General features: G+C 36.4%; 2 protein-coding genes across 5 annotated transcripts; both read right to left on the reverse strand.

Annotated features, from left to right (window-relative positions):
* Window positions 1-2783: 2783 nt before the first annotated feature.
* LOC132638170 (2-oxoglutarate-Fe(II) type oxidoreductase hxnY-like) lies at window positions 2784-7923 on the reverse strand. 4 transcript variants are annotated; one of them, XM_060355140.1, is made up of 12 exons: window positions 7525-7921; window positions 7242-7434; window positions 6586-6666; window positions 6189-6240; window positions 5892-6013; window positions 4661-4770; window positions 4510-4568; window positions 4215-4271; window positions 4037-4082; window positions 3713-3792; window positions 3454-3518; window positions 2826-2963 (listed from the first exon to the last, which is right to left on the reverse strand). In XM_060355140.1, coding segments are annotated over exons 1-12 (945 nt in total). In that variant the 5' UTR covers window positions 7603-7921; the 3' UTR covers window positions 2826-2961. The 4 variants fall into 4 exon arrangements, with proteins under 4 accessions (XP_060211124.1, XP_060211123.1, XP_060211122.1 ...); XM_060355141.1 differs by lacking the exon at window positions 3713-3792 and having other exon boundaries at window positions 2784-2963; window positions 7525-7920; XM_060355139.1 differs by lacking the exon at window positions 2826-2963 and having other exon boundaries at window positions 3020-3518; window positions 4661-4764; window positions 7525-7923.
* A 1577-nt stretch (window positions 7924-9500) lies between these two features.
* LOC132635143 (E3 ubiquitin-protein ligase HOS1) lies at window positions 9501-19287 on the reverse strand. The gene is made up of 10 exons (XM_060351405.1): window positions 19015-19287; window positions 16611-16998; window positions 16196-16330; window positions 15926-16101; window positions 15168-15578; window positions 14883-15041; window positions 14039-14533; window positions 12012-12149; window positions 10200-10897; window positions 9501-10078 (listed from the first exon to the last, which is right to left on the reverse strand). The coding sequence occupies exons 1-10, from the start codon at window positions 19108-19110 to the stop codon at window positions 9928-9930; spliced, it is 2847 nt and encodes a 948-aa protein (XP_060207388.1). The 5' UTR covers window positions 19111-19287; the 3' UTR covers window positions 9501-9927.
* Between the last annotated feature and the right edge of the window lie 512 nt (window positions 19288-19799).

Genomic DNA, 19799 nt, shown 5'->3' on the forward strand with positions numbered 1-19799 from the left:
CCACCAACAGCTCTCTTCTCCTTTGGTAGACTCACCAAATCCCATGTCTGGTTCTTGTGTAGAGACTCCATCTCTTCAGTCATGGCTAAACGCCATTAATCAGCTTCACCACACCTAGTAGCTTTCGCATAGCTTAAGGGTTCCAGATCCTTTATTTCCTCCCCGGCAGTAACTAATACATAGGCCACAAGATTAGCTTGCGAAGGCTGAGGATAATATTTTGGATTAGGCTTCGGAGTTCATTTGTCCCTTCCAGTAGCTATATTGTATGGTTCACCTTCAGGTACCACTGTGTGAGCTTTTTCATTATCTGACTCCACCTGAGTCACTTGATCCTCCTGCTCGGTGAGTTTCACATTTTCCTCCACCGTTTCTGTTGTAAGAACTTTCTGTCCTGCAAACTCAATAGAAGTCTTTTCAGGATCAAACATAGGGGCCTCATCAAAAGTAACATCTCTACTTATTACAAACGTAAGAGGATCTAAACTCCATAATCTATATCCTTTTACCCCTTCAGCATATCCCATAAATAAACCTTTTTCGAACTCTAGGTTCTAGTTTTCCACCACTTACATGATAATATGCGGGACATCCAAAGATTCTTAAGTACAAGTAATCAGACGGTTTACCTGACCATACCTTATTTGGAGTTTTGAAGTCAATCGTCGATGCTGGAGAACGACTAACAACATAACAAGCAGTAATTATTGCTTTCGCCCAGAACTCCTTAGGCACCTTGGCATTAGAGAGCATACATCATGTTTTCTCAAGAAGAGTGTGGTTCATCCTTTCAGCTACTCCATTATGTTGTGGTGTATGGCTAACAGTTCTATGTCTCAATACACCATGAATCTTGCAGAACTTGTCAAACTCTTCATTGCAAAACTCCAAGCCATTATCTGTTCGAAGACACTTAATCTTTCTGTCACACTGATTTTCAATTAATGTCTTCCAGTTTTTGAAATTCTCAAAGGCATCACTTTTAGCCTTTAAGAAGTATACCAAAACCTTGCGTGAAAAATCATCAGTGAAAAAGTAAGAAGATACCTCTTTCCACTCTTGGATGGAACCTGAGATGGACCCCATAAATCTGAATGAATGTAGTCAAGTACCCCTTCAGTTTTGTGCTTCAAGGACACAATGCTCACAAAAATCAAGTGTATTAATCTTCTCACTGTTCAAAAGGTTTCGATTGCTCAAAATTGCCAACCCCCTCTCGCTCATATGACCTAATCTCATAGCCTTGTCATCATTTGATAACTGTGAGGTTGCAGCATTCGCAGTACCTAGAATGGTGCTGCCCATAAGTACATAAAGACCACCCTCCAGTTTGGCCTTTAACATGACCAGAGAATCCTTGGTCACCTTGCAGTTCCACCTTCATCCGCATGTTGTATCTGAGCTTATCAAGAGTACCAAGAGAGATTAGATTCTTTTTCATATCAGGAACATGTCGAATATTAGACAATGTTCTTATGATATCGTATACGGGCTGAACCAATGCCTGCTATTTCACATACTGCATCGTTACCCAAAGTATAGTCCCACTTGTCCGCTCGTAGCTAGTAAACCAATATTTTCTGAAGCACATGTGAAAGGTACAAGCTGAATCTAAAATCAACTTGTGTGTCTAAATGTCATCTGTTGCAGTTAGCACATAATCTTCTCGACTTTGACCTAGCTACTGATTTGCCTCTCCCTCTTTGGCTCGAGCTACCTCTAACCTTCAAGCCCTCACCATGGTCCTCTTTCTCACCATTGTTGATATGGTTTCTTAATTCATTCGAATTCAATGCATGTCTTACCATCTATAACGTGACCACCTCCTTACTGTTCATTGAATTAACTACGTCTTCGTACGCCTGTGATAATGAAAACAGTAGAGTGCGCGCTAGTTTTCATCTCTCACTTTATTATCAGCATGAGTAAGATCCATAGCCAATTTATTAAAAGCATCAAGATGATCCTGTAATTGTACCTGTCTTCATCTTGAAGGTGTGTAAACGCTGCCTTAACAACATTTTAGTTGTTACTGATTTCTTCTGATAGAGATCTTCAAGTTTCTTTTTCTCGATACTGACTTCACATAACACGCTGTCTGATAAGGATAATTCAATTGTGCTAAACACATCCATCTCAATCTTCTGCTTCTCGGCCTCTTTCATATTTTCGAGATACGAGTCGTCCAAAGCATAGACTGATCCTTCTCTCCATAACAACGCCATGATCTTGATCTTCCAGATGTAGAAGTTATTACTTCGCCCATCAAAATCGGCTACCTCAAACTTTATAGATTCATAGTCTCCTCGACTCCTAGATCTCATGACTTGTAGGCTTCCGATACCAATTGTTAGAGCGGAAACGATAAAAACACAGTAATTAACGTGGTTCAGATCGATGTGATCCTAGTCAACGAAGAACGGCCGGCACTTTTATTAATATCAAGGGAGAAAGTAAGTTATAAGATTGAATACTCTTAGGTTCTATGGTCTGTCCTACTTAATAAATCCTAGTTAGCATGTATTTATATTACTAGGTCTAATCCTTTCCTAGAAAGGATCTAAATCCTAATAACACTCGAAAACCAACAAAGAAAAAAGTTTCCTTTTATTTCTTTCCTTTTTTGAGTAGGAATTGGCTTGAATATCTTCTCAACTTTCCATTTCAGTTAATTTTGATTGAAGTTGTTAATATTGACAGTTAATTTTGATTGAGGTTGTAAATGTTTCAGATCAGATGGAAAGAATTACTTTTACAATCACACTTCCAATGTGGGACTCTGAAGTCTCATTATTTTCACAACATCACAAACAATACAACAGTTCTGCAGCAACAAACCAGTCCTTATCTCTTTTTTTTTTTTTGCACACAAAAAGCTCTTCAATATTGAGAAAATTGATGAATAAACGAGTCCTTATCTCTCCCTCAGGTGCCATTTTTGTTGCCAATTCACTAACTTATTTCTGCAGACAATCAAATCAATGTATTATTCGCCGCCAATCCCCTATGTGCTTCAACATCTATACTAAAAGAAGAATTATAGATTAATTAGTTGAATGACAAAATGATCAGCTCGATCACATCTGATATATCCATATCAAACTTCTGTTTTCAATCAAGAACTATTCTTACTGTATTTGTTGAAGTTTGTAGAAGCCTTTTTCTTGCACTCATTTCGAAAGCTTGAAAACTTTTCACTGAATGTACATATTGCTACGTAACGAAGCTCCAAAGGAAATGACTAATAAGGTAATTTGAATATTTATCACTATTGAGGGGTTCGGGTTCGAGTTCTTGGAGTGAAAATCTTGGGATACAAAACACTTTATATAGTGGGCCTACGGCCTGCCTCATGCAAATCCAAATTAGTCGGATCAGTGGACTTCTGATGCCAAATGGTTAAAACGGAAAAAATGAACATGTATCTCATTAGCTAGAGCAGCACAAACTTACACTGGTAGCCATATGTGAGGTTGTAAGTCTCTTTCAAGTAGTCTGCCACGCGAACTGGAGGAAACCTGTTGACAGATCACTTATATAATAATTCCAATAAAGTAAAATGTGAAGAAAAAAAAGGTACTGTAATAGAGAAAAGCTGCAGGTATCTGCAGCAGCTAAAGTAAATAGAAGTAGAAGTTTTCTTGATATCTCAAAGAACATTTATCAGTGAAATATCATACACAATGCAAGTAGAAAAGGGTGTGATAAATACGTAGGAGGAGAAGATTCACTACAGCAACTCTTCAAGCATTCCACAACACAATCTGGACTTGGATCAAAAAACATAGCCACCTGGTTTTCGAAACCAGGATTTGTAGGTTAATGCAGACTATGCATTAGTGAAGAAATCAGCAGACCATTAATAACAAAACAATGAATTCTCCAAAATAACATCCCCCCCCCCCCCCCCCCCCCCCCCTTCTCCCTTTGTTCTAATTAACTGTTCTGGTTAACTAGGTACATATAATGGATAAAATTGAAAATTTACATTCAAAAGAAGATGCAGAAGTAAACATGTTAAGAAGATGCTGGATACCGAATAACGTTCTTGTTCTGGCTTTGTCACTCTGTGATATATTGACCTAAAACGACGAACACAAAAATAAAAAGAAAATTAAACTTCATGAAAGAGAGCTAATTACTTTTTCAGGAATAATTGATTAGCAAAACATATGATGCATTCATCAAGGGTCATGTTGGCATAGTGCATTTACCTAAACAAGCAATTTGTCCACCTTTCAATCATATCTCCAATGTTAACAATGAAACCCCTGCAAATTGACAAATTACAAGTTTAAAGTTACCCGAATGCAATAAAATTATGCTCTTGCAGTCTTAATGTATCATAATACTTATTCTTCATGTAACATCATACAGTGTGCCAAATAATAATCCTTTCATTATTATTTACCGCATTAACATTAATCTCTGCACTGTAATCACCGCATAACTAACATGTGAACCAAATAACCCCTAAGAATCCTAATGAAGTATGGATCATTAAAGTACCGATTCAGCTGAGGCACATCTTCCCAAATCTGTGGTTGCTGTAATTTATCCCTGCAAACCTGATAAAAACAGAAACCAAATAAAATGTTAGAACTATCAATATTGTATGAATTTACTGTTTTTTCCTCAACTTGTCATTTTTCTAACATGCCTGAAGTCCAGGGAGACCATCAGTCATTAAGATAGTAATCATTCCATAATCTGTATGAGCTCCACAGCCATGCATATGTTGATCATCAGAATAGTCTATCTCACCTGCAACTGATAATACAAAGTACTTAATTTGCGGGACCAATCAGTTAATGTTCCTTTCTTCAAAATGCAAGGATGGTGTGTTCAACACAGATGGAATATTATCAACTACTCCCTCCATTTCATTTTATACGAGGCCTTTTCACTTGTCACAGAGTGTAGAAAAAGGAAAAAAAACACTTGAAATTTGTGGTCTTACACATGCCATGACATTTAAAAGCATGTCATTAAGCATAAATGAGAAGTTTAGGGTGTGTTGGGTATATTTCTAATTTTCCCATTTTTGGTTGGCTTTCTCTAGGAAAATAAGTTCCTTAAAAGTGAGGAAAATGATTTCCCTAATGAAAGTAGGAAAAACAAGTTTCATAAGTGATATTACAAGTTCATTGTCTCCTCTCTAACCACCCAACGCCCCCAATCCCCCACCGCTTGACCTTACATATAAATGCTCTTAGCATAATATTTTTTGGCTTACTTACAACCACTAAAAAATAAGTAAGAAACTCACTTGTTTTCCTAAAAAATATTTTCTAGGAAAACATTTTCCTTCGTTCCAAACACACTTTTAAAGTTAACCTAATTCATATATACAAAAATGTTGTTCATTTTGGAACAGACTGAATAGAGTTTCATATAAAACAGAGAAAGTAATTGCTGGGGGAGTCATTTACAATCTTGTTCGGGCATCTAGCATATTTGCCAAATTGGCAAACCTTTAAAATTACCTGTGGTCCATGGTTTAAAACAACACATATAACATACTCTCTCACACAATCATCATCATCAGTACTTCCTCTTATTTCTGTACAGTATGTCCAACGTCAAGAAAGTTTTTTTCTTTTCATTACTAAAAATCACTATTTTTCCACTGAATGTCGGTGGCAAAAATCTACATAGTAGTGTTTCACACGGAAAAAATTAGAAAGTTTCCGAGCGATTTAGTAGGAACCTGTTTCCCACCCAGTGTTTTCCTAGTGAGCTGGTTTGGCGAGAAAATCATATTTTATAACACAAATTTCCCACTGAATGTCGGTGGGAAAAATCTTTGTTTCTAGTAGTGTTTGTCTTCATTCAATCTATAAAACATTTTACAGGAAGTGAAGCCATCAAATAAAATCTCCAAGCCTTACCTGGATAATGTATAGGGCGAAGAAGAGCACCTGGTGGATTGAATGCACCAACTTTTTCAAAGAAATCTTCATTCACATTCAAAGCTAGAGCAATGAGAGAGAGTACTCTTTTACCAAGATTCCTAAGCAGCAAAACAAAATGCTAATCATACAAAACTAAGGAAGTATGTAAATAGAATGGTGTGCTTCATTTATTTCTTTTTATATATGCATGCATGCTTTACCTATAATAAGCAAAAAGTAGAATAGTTACAATGCAAGTAACTTACAGAGAGACATAAGAGAGTTGATACTTACAGAATAACTCTGTAATATTCTTCCATTGTAGACCTCCAACATGGCAGAACTTCTTGAATTCCCAAAATAAAAATAATAAAAATATAAGTGAAACATAATCCTATTTGCTTCTTAAATCATAGATATTAATTGAGTTAATTACAAAATCAAGCAAAGAACTACTACAATATAACAGCTACTAAGCCTCAATCCCGAACAAGTTGGGATCAACTATATAAATCTTCACTATTTATGCCGCTCCATTGAGCTCGTCTAAGTTCAATATTATAAAAACTGTAATTTGTTTTGCTAGCACTAGAAGTTCGTAAAATGTTTCTACTAGCACACAAATATATAATGAAAAATCTGCCACAAAATTAAGAAGAGGGTAGAAATTTAGGGATATATATAAATATACCTTCGGGAGGCCACTGATTTAGATTACTATAGGGTGATATGTCTTCAGGTGCTCCAAAATAGATGCTTTCTTTTGGATCCCCTGAAATCCAATTCGAATGAAAAAAGAAAAGGAAAATAAGCAAAAGAAAGAAACACTGGTTCAAACTAATTAATTACCAACAGATAGAAGATACTCTCGCTAAGGTGTTTGATTGAATACATAGTTATCAGAAAGAAAATTGGAACGTCTTGTCTTAAGCTTATCATGACATATTTACTGCTATAAACTCATGTCATTAAGGGTAAAGATGAGAAGTTTTGTATATACTACAAAAATATAGGAATTAGCAACGGAAGTCGTCCCCAAGTATACGTAGCTAACATGATTTTTTGATAATCCATCGCCTAATCCAGTGTTAAATATAATTTCACTAAGGATTTGTTGGTTAGCAACAAAAGTTGTGCATTACTAATTCATATATTTGTTTTTTTTTTTTTTTTGTAGGAAGGTTAAATTGTTTCCTGGACATCTAAAAATGTTATGTCATTCTTTTCGGTATAGAATAAAAAAAATTGTTAAATAAGCTGAAACTATGAGTAATAGCTTTTCTATTTCAAGTGCCTAAATCAATAACAAATAGATGTATGTAACAGAAGGATGAAAGTAGAAAGAACCTTTGGGATTGTCAACAAGATTAAGCTTCTCATCATAAAAGGGTGTGTAACCTCTATGATTCTTGCGAATCATTTTCATCTTCTCTGCAAGTGATAGAGCAAAAAACTTTCTGCTACCTTCAAAAACTCGTTGAATTAAATCTTCTTCTACCCCATGATTTATTAGGTAAAAAAATCGATTCTCAATACATGCCTACAAACAAATTGTCAAAATGTTCACATCATTTAGCATTGTAACTTTGCTATGTTGTGTGAATCATTTTAAAGAGTATAGAAAATTTACCTTCCGGAGTAAATCAGTGAGTAAGGTCTGATCTGTAGAGCTAAGATCAATTATCGGAAGTTGCAAAGCTCCCTCCATTCTTTATTTTGAAAAATATGTAATCACTAAAACAAATACAAAGTGTGAAACACTGCCCACAAAGATTAATGATTTATAGTGACCAATGACCACTAACTGGTCACTCTGTGTACATAGTACAATAAACTATGTTCTATATAGCAAATATATTTCTGAAACACTAAGCTCACTACAATTATTTTATAGTGAACACTACTGGTGACTCTGTATACATAGTATAATAAACTATGTTCGATCTAAAAAAAGATAACGATTAGAGCATACTTCAAGTTGGACGCTAAATCATCGAAGCAATACTAAGTGAAACAATAAACAATAGCCCTATAAAAAAAATGTAAAAAGAAAGGCTAAAGAATACACTAAAAAGTGGAAGTGCTAATTATTTATATCTAGTGTATTAATTCGTGATTATTTTGGAAAAAAAGTTATCAGAACAATATTAGAACGTCACAGCATAATGAGAGTTTCTTTTGAAAAAATGGCATAGGATACCTGTGACTAAATAAAAAATTCAGATGCCAATGTGTTAATGAGTACAAAAATTATGACTTACTACATGTTAGTCCACCTACCTGTATTTTGCATAGCGCCAAAAAAGGAAGGTTATACCGGTAGGGGTGTACAAAGCAAACCGCACTAAACCGATAAATCGAAGAAAAAAAACCCGACTAGTGGTTTGGTTTGACTTGGTTTGGTGTTGGGAAAAAAAAACCCGACCATAATTGGTTTGGTTTGGTTTGGTTTTAGTTAAAAAAAGTCAAACCGAACCAAACCGACCCGACATTACGTGTATTCAATTTTTAAAATATTTTATACATAAAGATATTTACTTATAATGTAATTTGTAAATATTTTCTAAATTTTTTCGTAGTTTTTTGTCTTTTATCATATTATTTTAAGCTTGAACTTAGAATTTTGAATACCAATAAATTTTATATCACATGGATGTTAGCAACTCAAATAAATTCTAAATCAAAACCAACTCAACCCTAATGCTAACAAAAATAAATTCTAAATCAAAACCAACTCAACCCTAATGCTAACAAAAGAAATTCAATTCTAATAGTAGGAATGACAGTAGTGTTGGATATCTATTCTTTAGTTTTGCATAATTGGTTTAGAGCGTAAAAATACATAGCTTAATTTTTTTCTTTGACATGTAATTAATACTTATTAGCCATACTTATTTTAGGATAACTTAGTACTTAGATTAAAGTCATTTTGTTTATGGCTTATTAGTTAGCAATACTTATTTTAATCAATTTTATTATCTTTTTTATTGAATATTTTAATACGATGTCATCGCCCATCTCACATTTTGTGTTATTTTCTTAAGAAATACCTTAGTTATATAGTTGTATCTTACTAAAACTGAAGAAATATTTGAAGTAAAAGTCATATGCTTTGTATGAAGACTTTTTCAAAAAAAAAAATCCGAGAAAACCCGAATTTTATTGGTTTGATTTGATTTATAAATTAAAAAACCCGACGCATTTGATTTAGTTTGGTATTTAAAAAAATCAAACCAACCCGATCCATGTACACCCCTAGTTATACGTTATAGTTTGAACGCGCATAAAAATAATAACTTTATGAAAATTTTTGTACGATTGATCAACCTACTAATAAAGAATCGAAACATAGTAGACTAATCGCCAGATATAGTTAATTAGTACGCCAATAGTGGCTCTAATACTGAAGCGTTTCTCAGTTCTGTCCATTAAGCTACTTTAGACTCCTTAGCAAGAGTTAAATAAGATGGTCAAATTTCTCCAGAAGAACATTACCCTTCCGACTACAATCCTCGAGATTCAACATGGTCTTAATAGTTCAATTTGTGCTCTAAGGTCTGATACCAATTGTATGAGGGAGGCAAAAGACCACACCTACAAAAAACAAAAAGCCGAAGGTGAACCTAATATTACATAATATCAAGGTCAGTTTATGCATCTATCTACATGCTTTTCAAAGAAAAGTTTCTGCAATATGGGCACAACTTCGAAAGGAAACAATAAATATTTTACAACCAAGCCTTAAGTCGCTCTTCTCACATACAAAATTGTTAACCCAGACATCGGCTGCTCGTTGGAAGTATGCGTTGCATCCAAGTGAAAACCAGTGTAAGGGTCAAAAGAGGAAACACTGAGGCCCCGAGCTTCAACTATGAGTTTCAATCCCGAGTTTACTATTGCCAAGAGGAGAAATTTGAACAGCAAATTTTATCAAGAACTTCAATGCCTCCCAACTCTGGTCTGTTTAACAAAACACCACATCCAGCAAAATCATGTGTTGTCACATTCTCAGATTATACAACAGCAAGGTGTATCATCTCCTGGCGGCAATCCTCCTGCTTCTTCTGACTCCTCTCAAAGCGCGTGGTGAGGGATGATCCTCGTCTTCACTGGTGTCATCAGACCTCCACCTTGGTCCACCGTTAGTTTCTAGATGCACGGTAGAAGGACCCTTTTCTTCAAGGCTTTTTAAGTGACAATCAGGGTAATAACAACAAAATTAGACCAAAGTTAAGATTGGCAACAAAACCCATGACAACTAAATCAGCTGACTAAAACAGAAGACATTTGAAAAATCAGGTTTACCTCCAGGTTATATCCATTGAATCATTTAAAGGCAACATCCGGGGTCTATCAGCAGCATCTGACAGTTGACGTTTACCGGGATAACTCATGAATGAATCTTCAACTGAATCTTTTAATATGCCTCTGTTGCTACTAAGAGAATTGACATTGTTGCCAGCAGTTTGGTGAAAAATATAAGATTCATTTTGAAACCCATTCTGAGACTTCTCGGGTGAAACTCTATATGTCTGAGAATTGCGAAGTCGGCTAATAGAAGGTTCCCTTGACGAATTCCTGGTGAGTTTCATCAAAGGAGCAGGAGAATCAACATGGCGACTTGCAGGGGTCGAAATCTCATCAAATTTCAATGTTCTACCAAGGATGCTTTCAGGTTTTAACACTCCTTCAGCATCATTAAAGAAATGTGCTGGGGAACTGGGAGAACTATAATGCCCAACTTTAAAGCTAGACAGATTTGATGATCCCCCCAGTACAGGTGGAGCGTCAAGAACAGAAGGTCTAACAATATTAACTCGCTGAACGAGAGTAGAATTAGTGGGAGGATTAGCCAATAAACTGGTCAAGATAGGTTCTTGGGCTTCAGCATCGGACCTATCAGAGATGTTGACTCTGTCATTACAAGTAACAACCACTTCAGGCAACTTCCCTGTCCTTACTTGCTGCTGTAAGATATCTGGTAACAGCTCCACTCCCTTGTCCTAAAAAAAAAAATAACCTCTTTTCAAAACACTACAACACGTACATTGCAACACCATCAAAATAAGTAGTACGAGTAATAAATTACAATGGTTGTTATGCAAGTGATTTGTTCTGTATCTTAATATTTTGTTGTCGTCTTTCTCTTATAATCCTGCATTGATTATATTTCTTTTGAGCCGAGGGTCTATCGAAAACAGCTTCTCTACCCCGTAAAGGTAGAGGTAAGGCCTGCATACATTTTACCCTCCCCAGACCCCACTTGTGGGATTACACTGGTATGTTGTTGTTGTTGGTTGTTTAAGCAAGTGATCCAGTCATCAGAAACGCTGGTAAGTGATCACAGAGAAAACAGAAAAGGAAAACGAGAAGTCATCTAATTATCACATTGAAGCAATAAAATGACATTAAGTAGGAACGGGCTCGGTGACCTACACTGCTATGTGTCACAATTCAACTAGTTAATCCCTATCTTCTTATCAGTACTGTAGCTTCAACTTCTCTTGTGATGCTTTTTCATATATTACCTCTTATTGGTTTGTCTGGAAAGCAGGGTAGGGGGAAGAGAAGCACCATATTAAACAACCATTCCAACCTCGATATGATGCTGCCTATCTCAAACCTCAGCTTTCACACAATCCGACTTTTTGAAATATGCATTTCCAATAACTTTAACAGATAATGAATATTCAAGGTATCCCGAGATCACATGCTCCGTCAAACTAGGTAACATAAAATAAAAAGGGAATAATACTTGTATCTGCTGGTAACATACATAAAGGTCCAGGCATCCAGGGAAATACGATAAGTAATTGAATAATTAAAATTTAGGACATAGGAAGGAAATCATTTTACGGATAACAGTCCGGATAATCTGTTTGAATGAAAACACAAGCATTTCATTTAGGCAGCGGTGGGTAGCTAACCAGAGTAGGATCTGGATTAAAATTAAATTAAAAAAAAAAAAAAAAAAGGAGGACCATGATTCGCAGAGCAAACAAATACTATTCACTCTACCGATTTCCTGTTCAAACATCAAAACTTGAAATTAGTAAATATCCAAATCCTTTACATGCATAGAGAAAACAACCAATCAAAAAGCTGAAGTTCACTCACAACCAAACAAGTCCTCCAATGATTTATTGATCTTATCCTCGCCAAGACATCTTCGCTGACAGAATTTTGAGAAATGAAGTTTTCCTCCATGCTCCGAAGCTTTTGATCAACTTGGTATGCTTCGACATATCTATGACGCTTTACAAAAAGACAACAGTAGTACAATTGTTAGGCAACCATATGAAATCCATATCGAGATGGATAGACTACAAAGTACCAAAAGTAATCCTGAAATCATCTCCTGCCAGTCATATATACATATAACACAAAGATCCTTTTTTTTTCTTTTCTGATAACCGTGGTGTCCGGGCCAGCTTGTGTGCACCTCAACTAATTGCACGAGGCACCTATTACCTCCCACCAGCACAAGTACCGGGTAAGACATACACATACATTATGTGCCCACAAGCTCACATAAAAGCTATTTCTGTATCGTAAACCATATGATTTTCATCAATAATGGTATCACATACTTACCATCAGTAATAAATACAATACGTCAATTTTGCTTACCACCATAAGACAATCATGTTATATTTGTGATGATAAGACAATCATGTTAAATTTGTGATGACACTAACTCAAAACTCCAAAGAGAAATGCCAGACAAAAGTGACCAGTATAATACGTGGAGTTCATTCATAAATTCAACACTTGAAGAGAGCCACAAAATAAAAACACGAAAACTTAAGAATTCATCCAACATTAAGCTCGTTAATGTTTAAGAACTTAACATTGCTTGTAGTACAACACATAGAAAGAGAATGAAATTTTAAACAAAAGCATTTTTAGCAAGAAGTATCTTGCATTAAGCTGTCCGTGTGAGGTACTATTTGATGAAAATAATCAGGGTGAATAGAGCATGTACAGGCAAATGAAAAGACAACCATAACGTGTAACATCAATGACTGAGCTCTGTAATAAACACGTTTACTACAACATGTCTATCATAACTTGTTCCCGAAAGTTTGTTGTAGTTGTCAGGATGTCCCCCTGAGTCCTGGCATACGTCTATTCCCTCTTCAATATTGATACTCTAAATACTATTCACAAGTCCATTACTGATTGTGCTAAATGATTTTTTTTTTTTTTTTTGATGAAGTGGTTGTATTGAAAAGCATCAAGTAGATGCAAGAAAGTTACAGAGAAAAAGTAGGTGATAACTCCAGGAAACAAAAAAATAAGGAAGATCTGGGAGTTAAGACCTATAGCAAAAATCAAGGCTGTTAAGCCATTGAGAGAGAACTAATGAAATCTAAAAGGGAAATTGCATCATTTACAGCGGAAAGATTGCTCCAGCTAAAAAGATACAGTAAGCTTTTAGATCTCAGGGAGCAGTTAGGAGTTGAAATCCCATCATGACCTGTTTCTTTCCATCCAAATACACCAAAAGCTTATAACTAGGTAAGTGCAAATAGACATGGGTAAAAAGTCAACCAAATACAATTTTATCTATTTCACAATGTTTCTCATATGTCACTCATCTGGGTGGAATCTGATAGACTTATTAACTCACCTACCTATTTAAGTTTCCTTGCAAATTCAAAGTCTTTAACAAATAACTTTCAGAATGTACAGGGAGTTCGAAGAAAGGATAGATATTCGGCATCTCTTCTGACAGGGACGGTAACAGCACTCAGTACGACCTTTACCTGTTACCAGACGCATCTGACTGAGGTTACCAACTTCAGTGGACCTTACCCAGTTTTCGCAGAGTCAAAAAAACTTTCAGAAAGGAACAAAATCAGGTCAATCGTTCAGTAACTGCCAGTAGGTTGCAAGTGAAAAATCGAGTGCAATCTGACAAAAGTCTAGTCACCGATGGCTAACACCAAAAGGATTATTGAATAACACTTGTTTAATTTTCTTATCACTAATAGGTAGTAACTAGTAAATGAGTTCAAATGAAAGAGAGAAACATGTAGGCGGGTAATGAGCTGCCAAAATAAACAAAAGTTTTCTGAGTGCAACAGCAAGTCTTAGAAAATTGCAGAATAGAACAACATGAAACCTGGATGTAGAAGTACCTGCAAGTAGAAAACTACAAGAAGATTCCCTATGGCCGTTGAAGGATCCTCGGCGGCAAAATCCAAGAGACATTTATGAAGATGCTTCTCCTCATCGGCACTCCACGGCAGTTCTATCATGCGGTCAACCAAGTTCCTCCTAATACAAAGACAACAAATTTCAGTGATAAGAGTCTCCACCCAGAGATCCCACGACCTGCATTGGTCCTCTACTTCAGCAGAAGCACCCTGAAATTGTTCACCCCTCAACTTTTTTTCCTTGATCTTAGCACAGACCAGCCTTTGATATGTGAATGCTTCAGTCAAAAGTCCACACTCTACCCGCACACGAACAGCAGTCACAGCCTCCCGAAGTGAATTTAGCTGTGTGCCATCTTGTCCAGACCACCTTAGAACCATGAGAGCTGCATCAGGGTTTTCCCGCTCCAACAGAACCTGAGCAACCTTTGGGTGTATTGTTGGGCTTGATATTTCTGGGAGAAGTTGGCAGGCTTCCTGGGGATACAAGAAACTGATACTCAGCATCCACACCAGTCCAAAGACCATAGAGTTTGCTTAACAAGGCTCACAATGATGATTTTTTTATTTAAAAAAAGGACACAATGAAGAGACAATAACCAAGTCTATTCATCTTGTGGATATGACAACAGTTAAAACAATTCATAAGAAACCCAGGATCTATAAAGCAGAATTGGGTTCATCACATAAACTCTAGCATATGTTACAACTCATCAGAGAGCACAGTTGAGATTAAAAATAACAGATATGAGATTATTATAAGATGACTCAGCCTACAACACAATACTCTCAGCATCTATGAGTGAAATGGTACTTCCATCCTTACCTTCAGCGCGGGAACTCCTTCATCATCTAAAAGGAAAAATGTGAAGGATTCCAATAGCGAGTGCCTGGTCACACCAAAAGTGGCAGCAAAATCATCAATGATGTGTCTCCACTCCTCATCAGGTACTGTCCATTGCCGGTCAAACATAAAATACAAGAACTTTGAAGGATCAAGGAAAAGAAAAAGGGAGCATTCTCATGAAAAACCACTAAAATCAACTATTTAGCCAAAAAACAATAAAACAAAACCCAAACATTAACTAAACATTCTATTACAAAAGGATACAATTGCTTGTTTTGCAACCACCAAGTCTGAACTTCCTCGTAAAAAGAGAATGTCAGCTGCAGCTCGCAAACTTTCAAATGGATAGCATCCAGCCATTCCCTCTATTTTTGACCGTGAATATAAAGAACCTCCATCCTTCTGCAAATAGGCAAGTGCTAATTCTTCCTCATGATCATCTACGTCTCCCTGCTCTGCTGCTTCAATATTCGAAAGAGCATCTTCAATAAAGAGTGTGGAACGATATTGTGTGTCGTATTCCTCAGAATGATTTACTGAATCGGGCCATGCACGTCTAATTGCAGCAGATTTCCTTTCACGGACCAGAGCTCGCCATGATGCAAAATTTTTATGACGAGACTTCACGTTCTCCAAGAACTCATGTCTTATACACCAAATCATTATCTCCATGTGCTGCAGATTGGCATAGCAGTTATAGTCTCATAAAATGCTCTGTAGAAGTTGTCCGACCAGCAAGATACAAAACTTTAAAAAAAAAAAAAAAATTTAACTTACAAAACTCAATTTCTTTGACATAATAGATACAGAAAACACCCTTTGGAACCAAGGTTATTCAATCAACATGCATGTTGTGATAATCACTAGATCCAGGATCTCTAGTTAATGCAAGTACTAGCATACAGAAATAGTAAATCTATGCAAGTGTTTCTTCAAAAAAGCAGCCAATAAATAAAACAGGCAAAAATAAGAAATGAGGAAGAGGTGGCTTGGCCCACTTGACAAGAATCTCAGGAGCTTACCTGTTTTGTCTTTAAGATGCTCTCTTGAAGGTGGTGTAAATCATGAAGTTTTGCAGAAAGAGAACCCTTGAATGATGATTCCAAGACATCAATAACGTTAGAGATGCCACCTAACTTCACAGAGAACTTGAGAAATAAACTCAAGTTCTCTTTCAGTGCATCCATGGTTAGAGTATCTATAACAAAATCAAGGGAACATTAACCAATCACTATTTCCCCTTTGATAAGGAATTAGAAGTAATAAGTTTAATAATTACTTAATTAGGATACATATCACTTGAATCTCGGTTAAAATATTGTTGAACATCCTCTTGCACCAATCTTTGACCACCACTTCATCAAGCAAGAAAGCAATGATGGGATCACTGGACACAGCACTTTCATCCATACAAACATCTGTCACATCTGTTTGCTGCTGTTAAGACTAACATAATAAATTATATAACCAGCTACAAAGAAGTTAAGAGGTTCCACTTTCTTAAATAAGAAAAGAACCACACAACCAACCACCAATTTATTCTTCTATGGTTATCTTCTGACTATGCATCAGTTATCCTTCCTTTCACACAGAATTAACAAAACAATAAAGAAAAAAAGTTAACAACTTTTTAACTAAATTCTTTGCAAGAAAATCATATGCAACAGAGATGTTAGTCCACCACTGGTCTTAGTATAAAAAGGATACAGTGGCATATTAGAGAAACCAGATTGTTTTCTAGTGCCACATCAAACAAAGCATAAAGCCGCTGGATATCAGCAACCAGTTGTTTATCACTGTCTTTTTCTTGTAATCTGTCATCACACCTCTTGGAGATGAGACCCGCCTCTATGCACTCGTAGTATAGGCGTAGTCTAAGTCTATTGCCATCTTTTGGTAAAGGGATCCTACATATAGGGCAAACATCACATCTCTGACTGCATTCCTCGCATAAAGAGGCATGACCACATGAATTCAACACACTCTGTACATGTCGTCCACAACTTCTTAGATCTCTAGTTGCCCGGCAGTGCTCTACTTTGGCTTCATCACATAATTCCAATGGATCAATTGACGCCAAGTGCTTCAATGCTCCCTGTAACGAGATCCAGCTATGAGTAAATCCATAAAAACTGGAATGTTGTCTATCATTTAACATAATAATTAGCAAAAGGAAGGCAAGAAGCAGCTGTAAGTCCTGATCATAGCAAAACAACTAATGGAGCAAATGGCGCTAGTAAGGGGAAAAATGAACTTCCTTGGTAAGTTGCTGACCGTCAGGGTACTTGTTGCTTCAACCAAAAATAAAATCCTTACTGCTGATAGACATTCCAAATGGGGAATGAACATTGACATAGCCTGTATATTCTGTCGAGAACCCTGTGGAAGCAGAGACCACCTGCTTGTTGAATGTGGCTTTGCCAGGAATCTGTGGTGCAGACTACTGGTTTGGTTAAGAGACAGACATGTACATGTGCTACATGGACACAGCATTTACAATGGACTGTTACTATTACTAAAGGAAGATCCCAAGCTGGACAGATCTTTAGGATGGTATATGCAGAGACCATTCATGCTATTTGGTTAGAATGGAACCAAAGGATACTTGAGAAAACAAGTAGAGATGTGGGGTGTGTTCGGTATGGAAGAAAACTTCCAATTTTCTCATGTTCGGTTGGTCAAAATTTTTGGAAAACAAGCTCCTTAAAAATGAGGGAAATGACTTCCCTAATGGAAGTAGGGAAAACAAGTCTCACAAGTGGCATTCCACATTAATTGTCTCCTCCCCACCTCAAACATCTTCACCCCCACCCCCACCCCCACCCCCACCCCCACCCCCATCCCCATCCCCCTACCCCCACCTCCAACCCCACCCCACCCCAATAGTATTTGTCTAGATTTTTTTTTTCTTTGATAAGGATATTTGTCTAGATTATATATAAATGCTTTTAGGATAATATTTTTTGCTTACGTACCGATCACAAGAAAATAAGTAAGAAACCCACTTATTTTCCTGGAAAAACATTTTCCTTCATACGAACACACCCGTAGATAGAGTAGCTAGGGACATAGCATGTACTTGCAACATTAGAGCTTCTCCTGAAAACCCAAAGGCTACTATAAATGTGTTTGTTTTAGTCTTCTAGCAACTGGGAAGTCTTTGTTTTATTTGGTTGTAGCTTATCCTATACTTACTAAAGGCATTAAGGATACCCTCGCTAGGAGGTGAACCTCTAGTGAACGCAAGTATCGATACATAGTCTAGCGTTGCTTTGTTGTTAGGAGTCATAGTTAAGGAAAGCTAGCTGTGGTAGTTAAGCTATAATATGTAATGCTTCATAAACCTTAACTCATCAATAATAATTTAATGCTTCATTTGGTGATTAATAGAAAACCTTACCTTAGGGTAGAAGGTTAGTTGGTAGTTGAGGATTGATGGTCATCTATGTACCTATTTTCTTACCAGTACTATGTATTAGCATTATTCTCGTAATTTCTTGTTCTACTATTACCTATATTTCTTGTGCTTCAGTTTTTCACATTATTTCATGGTTGTCGCTGTTCTTTTTTCCGAATGCTATGTATTGCTTTCCCTATCGCACTATTTCGTTATTATTACTGCTTCCTTTTCAAACTGCTGTGAAATGCTTTACTTCGAGTTGAGGGTCTATCGGAAACAGCCTCTCTATCTCTACAAGTTACAGGTAAGGTCTGCCTACACTCTATCCTCCCCAGAGCCCACTTGTGGGGTTACACTGGGTATGTATGGTGTTGTTGACATTACCAAAGAAAAACCTAATTTTGCTGTGCTCATAAACCGGCTTTCTCCTTCATTTTTTCAGTAAACCAAACTGCACCAACAAGATCAAGAAGAATACCTACATCTTAATCTCAAAGTAGCTACAGGAATAATATATATATCCATTAAAAAGACAACTAAGAGTCCTGTAAAACTAGAAATATCCCGACACTCACATACAAATCTCTTACCAAACTAAAATCAGTGTAACAGAAAAGTTAAATAGGAAAAACAACGAGCAAGTAGAACATAGATTTAACTTACACTATTGAAATTAATAGGAGGTGAGAGTTGTAAGTGAAAAAGAGGTACCTGGACACGGTGACACGTGTAGTTAGGAGAAGAACGGAGACCGGAACCGCCGTTAACAAGAGTGTGAGAAAGTTCGTCGAATCTTCTTCTCTCCATTGGTTCGTCGAAATCGAAGCGTAACTTAACGGCGCTGTTGCCGGTGACGGTGAAGGAGAAGAAGGGAGGGAGGGTTTTTGAAACACTTTTCCACTGTGCCCTTTCGTTTCTCTCTCTCTCTCTCTCTCTTTTTCTTTTGGCTCCCCGTTTTTACTTTTTGTTTATTTTTCTTTTTTTGTTCCTTCACATTTCAAACGTCAATTAATGGCATGTTTGGTTTCATTAATAAGGTATGATAATGCTCCCATAAAATCCATCATTTAGCAATCTAATGTTTGGACATACTCCCTTTGTCTCAAAATTGTGTTACTTTAGAAAAAATAATTGTCACCTTAGGAATTCATGATAAAAATCAGCAAGTGTTTTCAACTATGTCCTTAGCATTTAAGAAGTAATTCTCTTTCATATTGCTCAATTCTTAAAAAAAATACTAATAAATGAGGTAATTTAGTAAATTTCACATTGTATTTATTACTCCCTCCGGATCAAAAAAAGAGTCTACTTAACCATTTGCACACCCCTTAAGAAAGTACTAACTCCTAGACAAAAAATAGATAATTTGACTAAACTACCCCTAATTAAATAGGTATTGGAATTTGATCATATAACACTTAATAGGGACAAATATGAAAAAACAAGGTTGATTCTTTCTTGATTTGCTAAGTGGACTCTTTTTTTATCCAAGAAAA

This window comes from Lycium barbarum, chromosome 4, assembly GCF_019175385.1.
Source record: "Lycium barbarum isolate Lr01 chromosome 4, ASM1917538v2, whole genome shotgun sequence".
Lineage (NCBI taxonomy): Eukaryota > Viridiplantae > Streptophyta > Magnoliopsida > Solanales > Solanaceae > Lycium > Lycium barbarum.

Excerpts from the sequence above, each read along its gene's own strand:
- LOC132635143 (XM_060351405.1), bottom strand. The coding sequence starts at position 19,110 with ATGGAGAGAAGAAGATTCGACGAACTTTCTCACACTCTTGTTAACGGC. Across the intron at positions 16,999-19,014 it reads ACACGTGTCACCGTGTCCAG|GGAGCATTGAAGCACTTGGC; the intron begins GTACCTCTTTTT and ends ATCTCGTTACAG. Across the intron at positions 14,534-14,882 it reads AAGGAGTTCCCGCGCTGAAG|GAAGCCTGCCAACTTCTCCC; the intron begins GTAAGGATGGAA and ends TTGTATCCCCAG.
- LOC132638170 (XM_060355138.1), bottom strand. The coding sequence starts at position 7,602 with ATGGAGGGAGCTTTGCAACTTCCGATAATTGATCTTAGCTCTACAGAT. Across the intron at positions 4,083-4,214 it reads TGGACAAATTGCTTGTTTAG|GTCAATATATCACAGAGTGA; the intron begins GTAAATGCACTA and ends TCGTCGTTTTAG. Across the intron at positions 3,519-3,712 it reads AGTGAATCTTCTCCTCCTAC|GTTTCCTCCAGTTCGCGTGG; the intron begins GTATTTATCACA and ends ATCTGTCAACAG.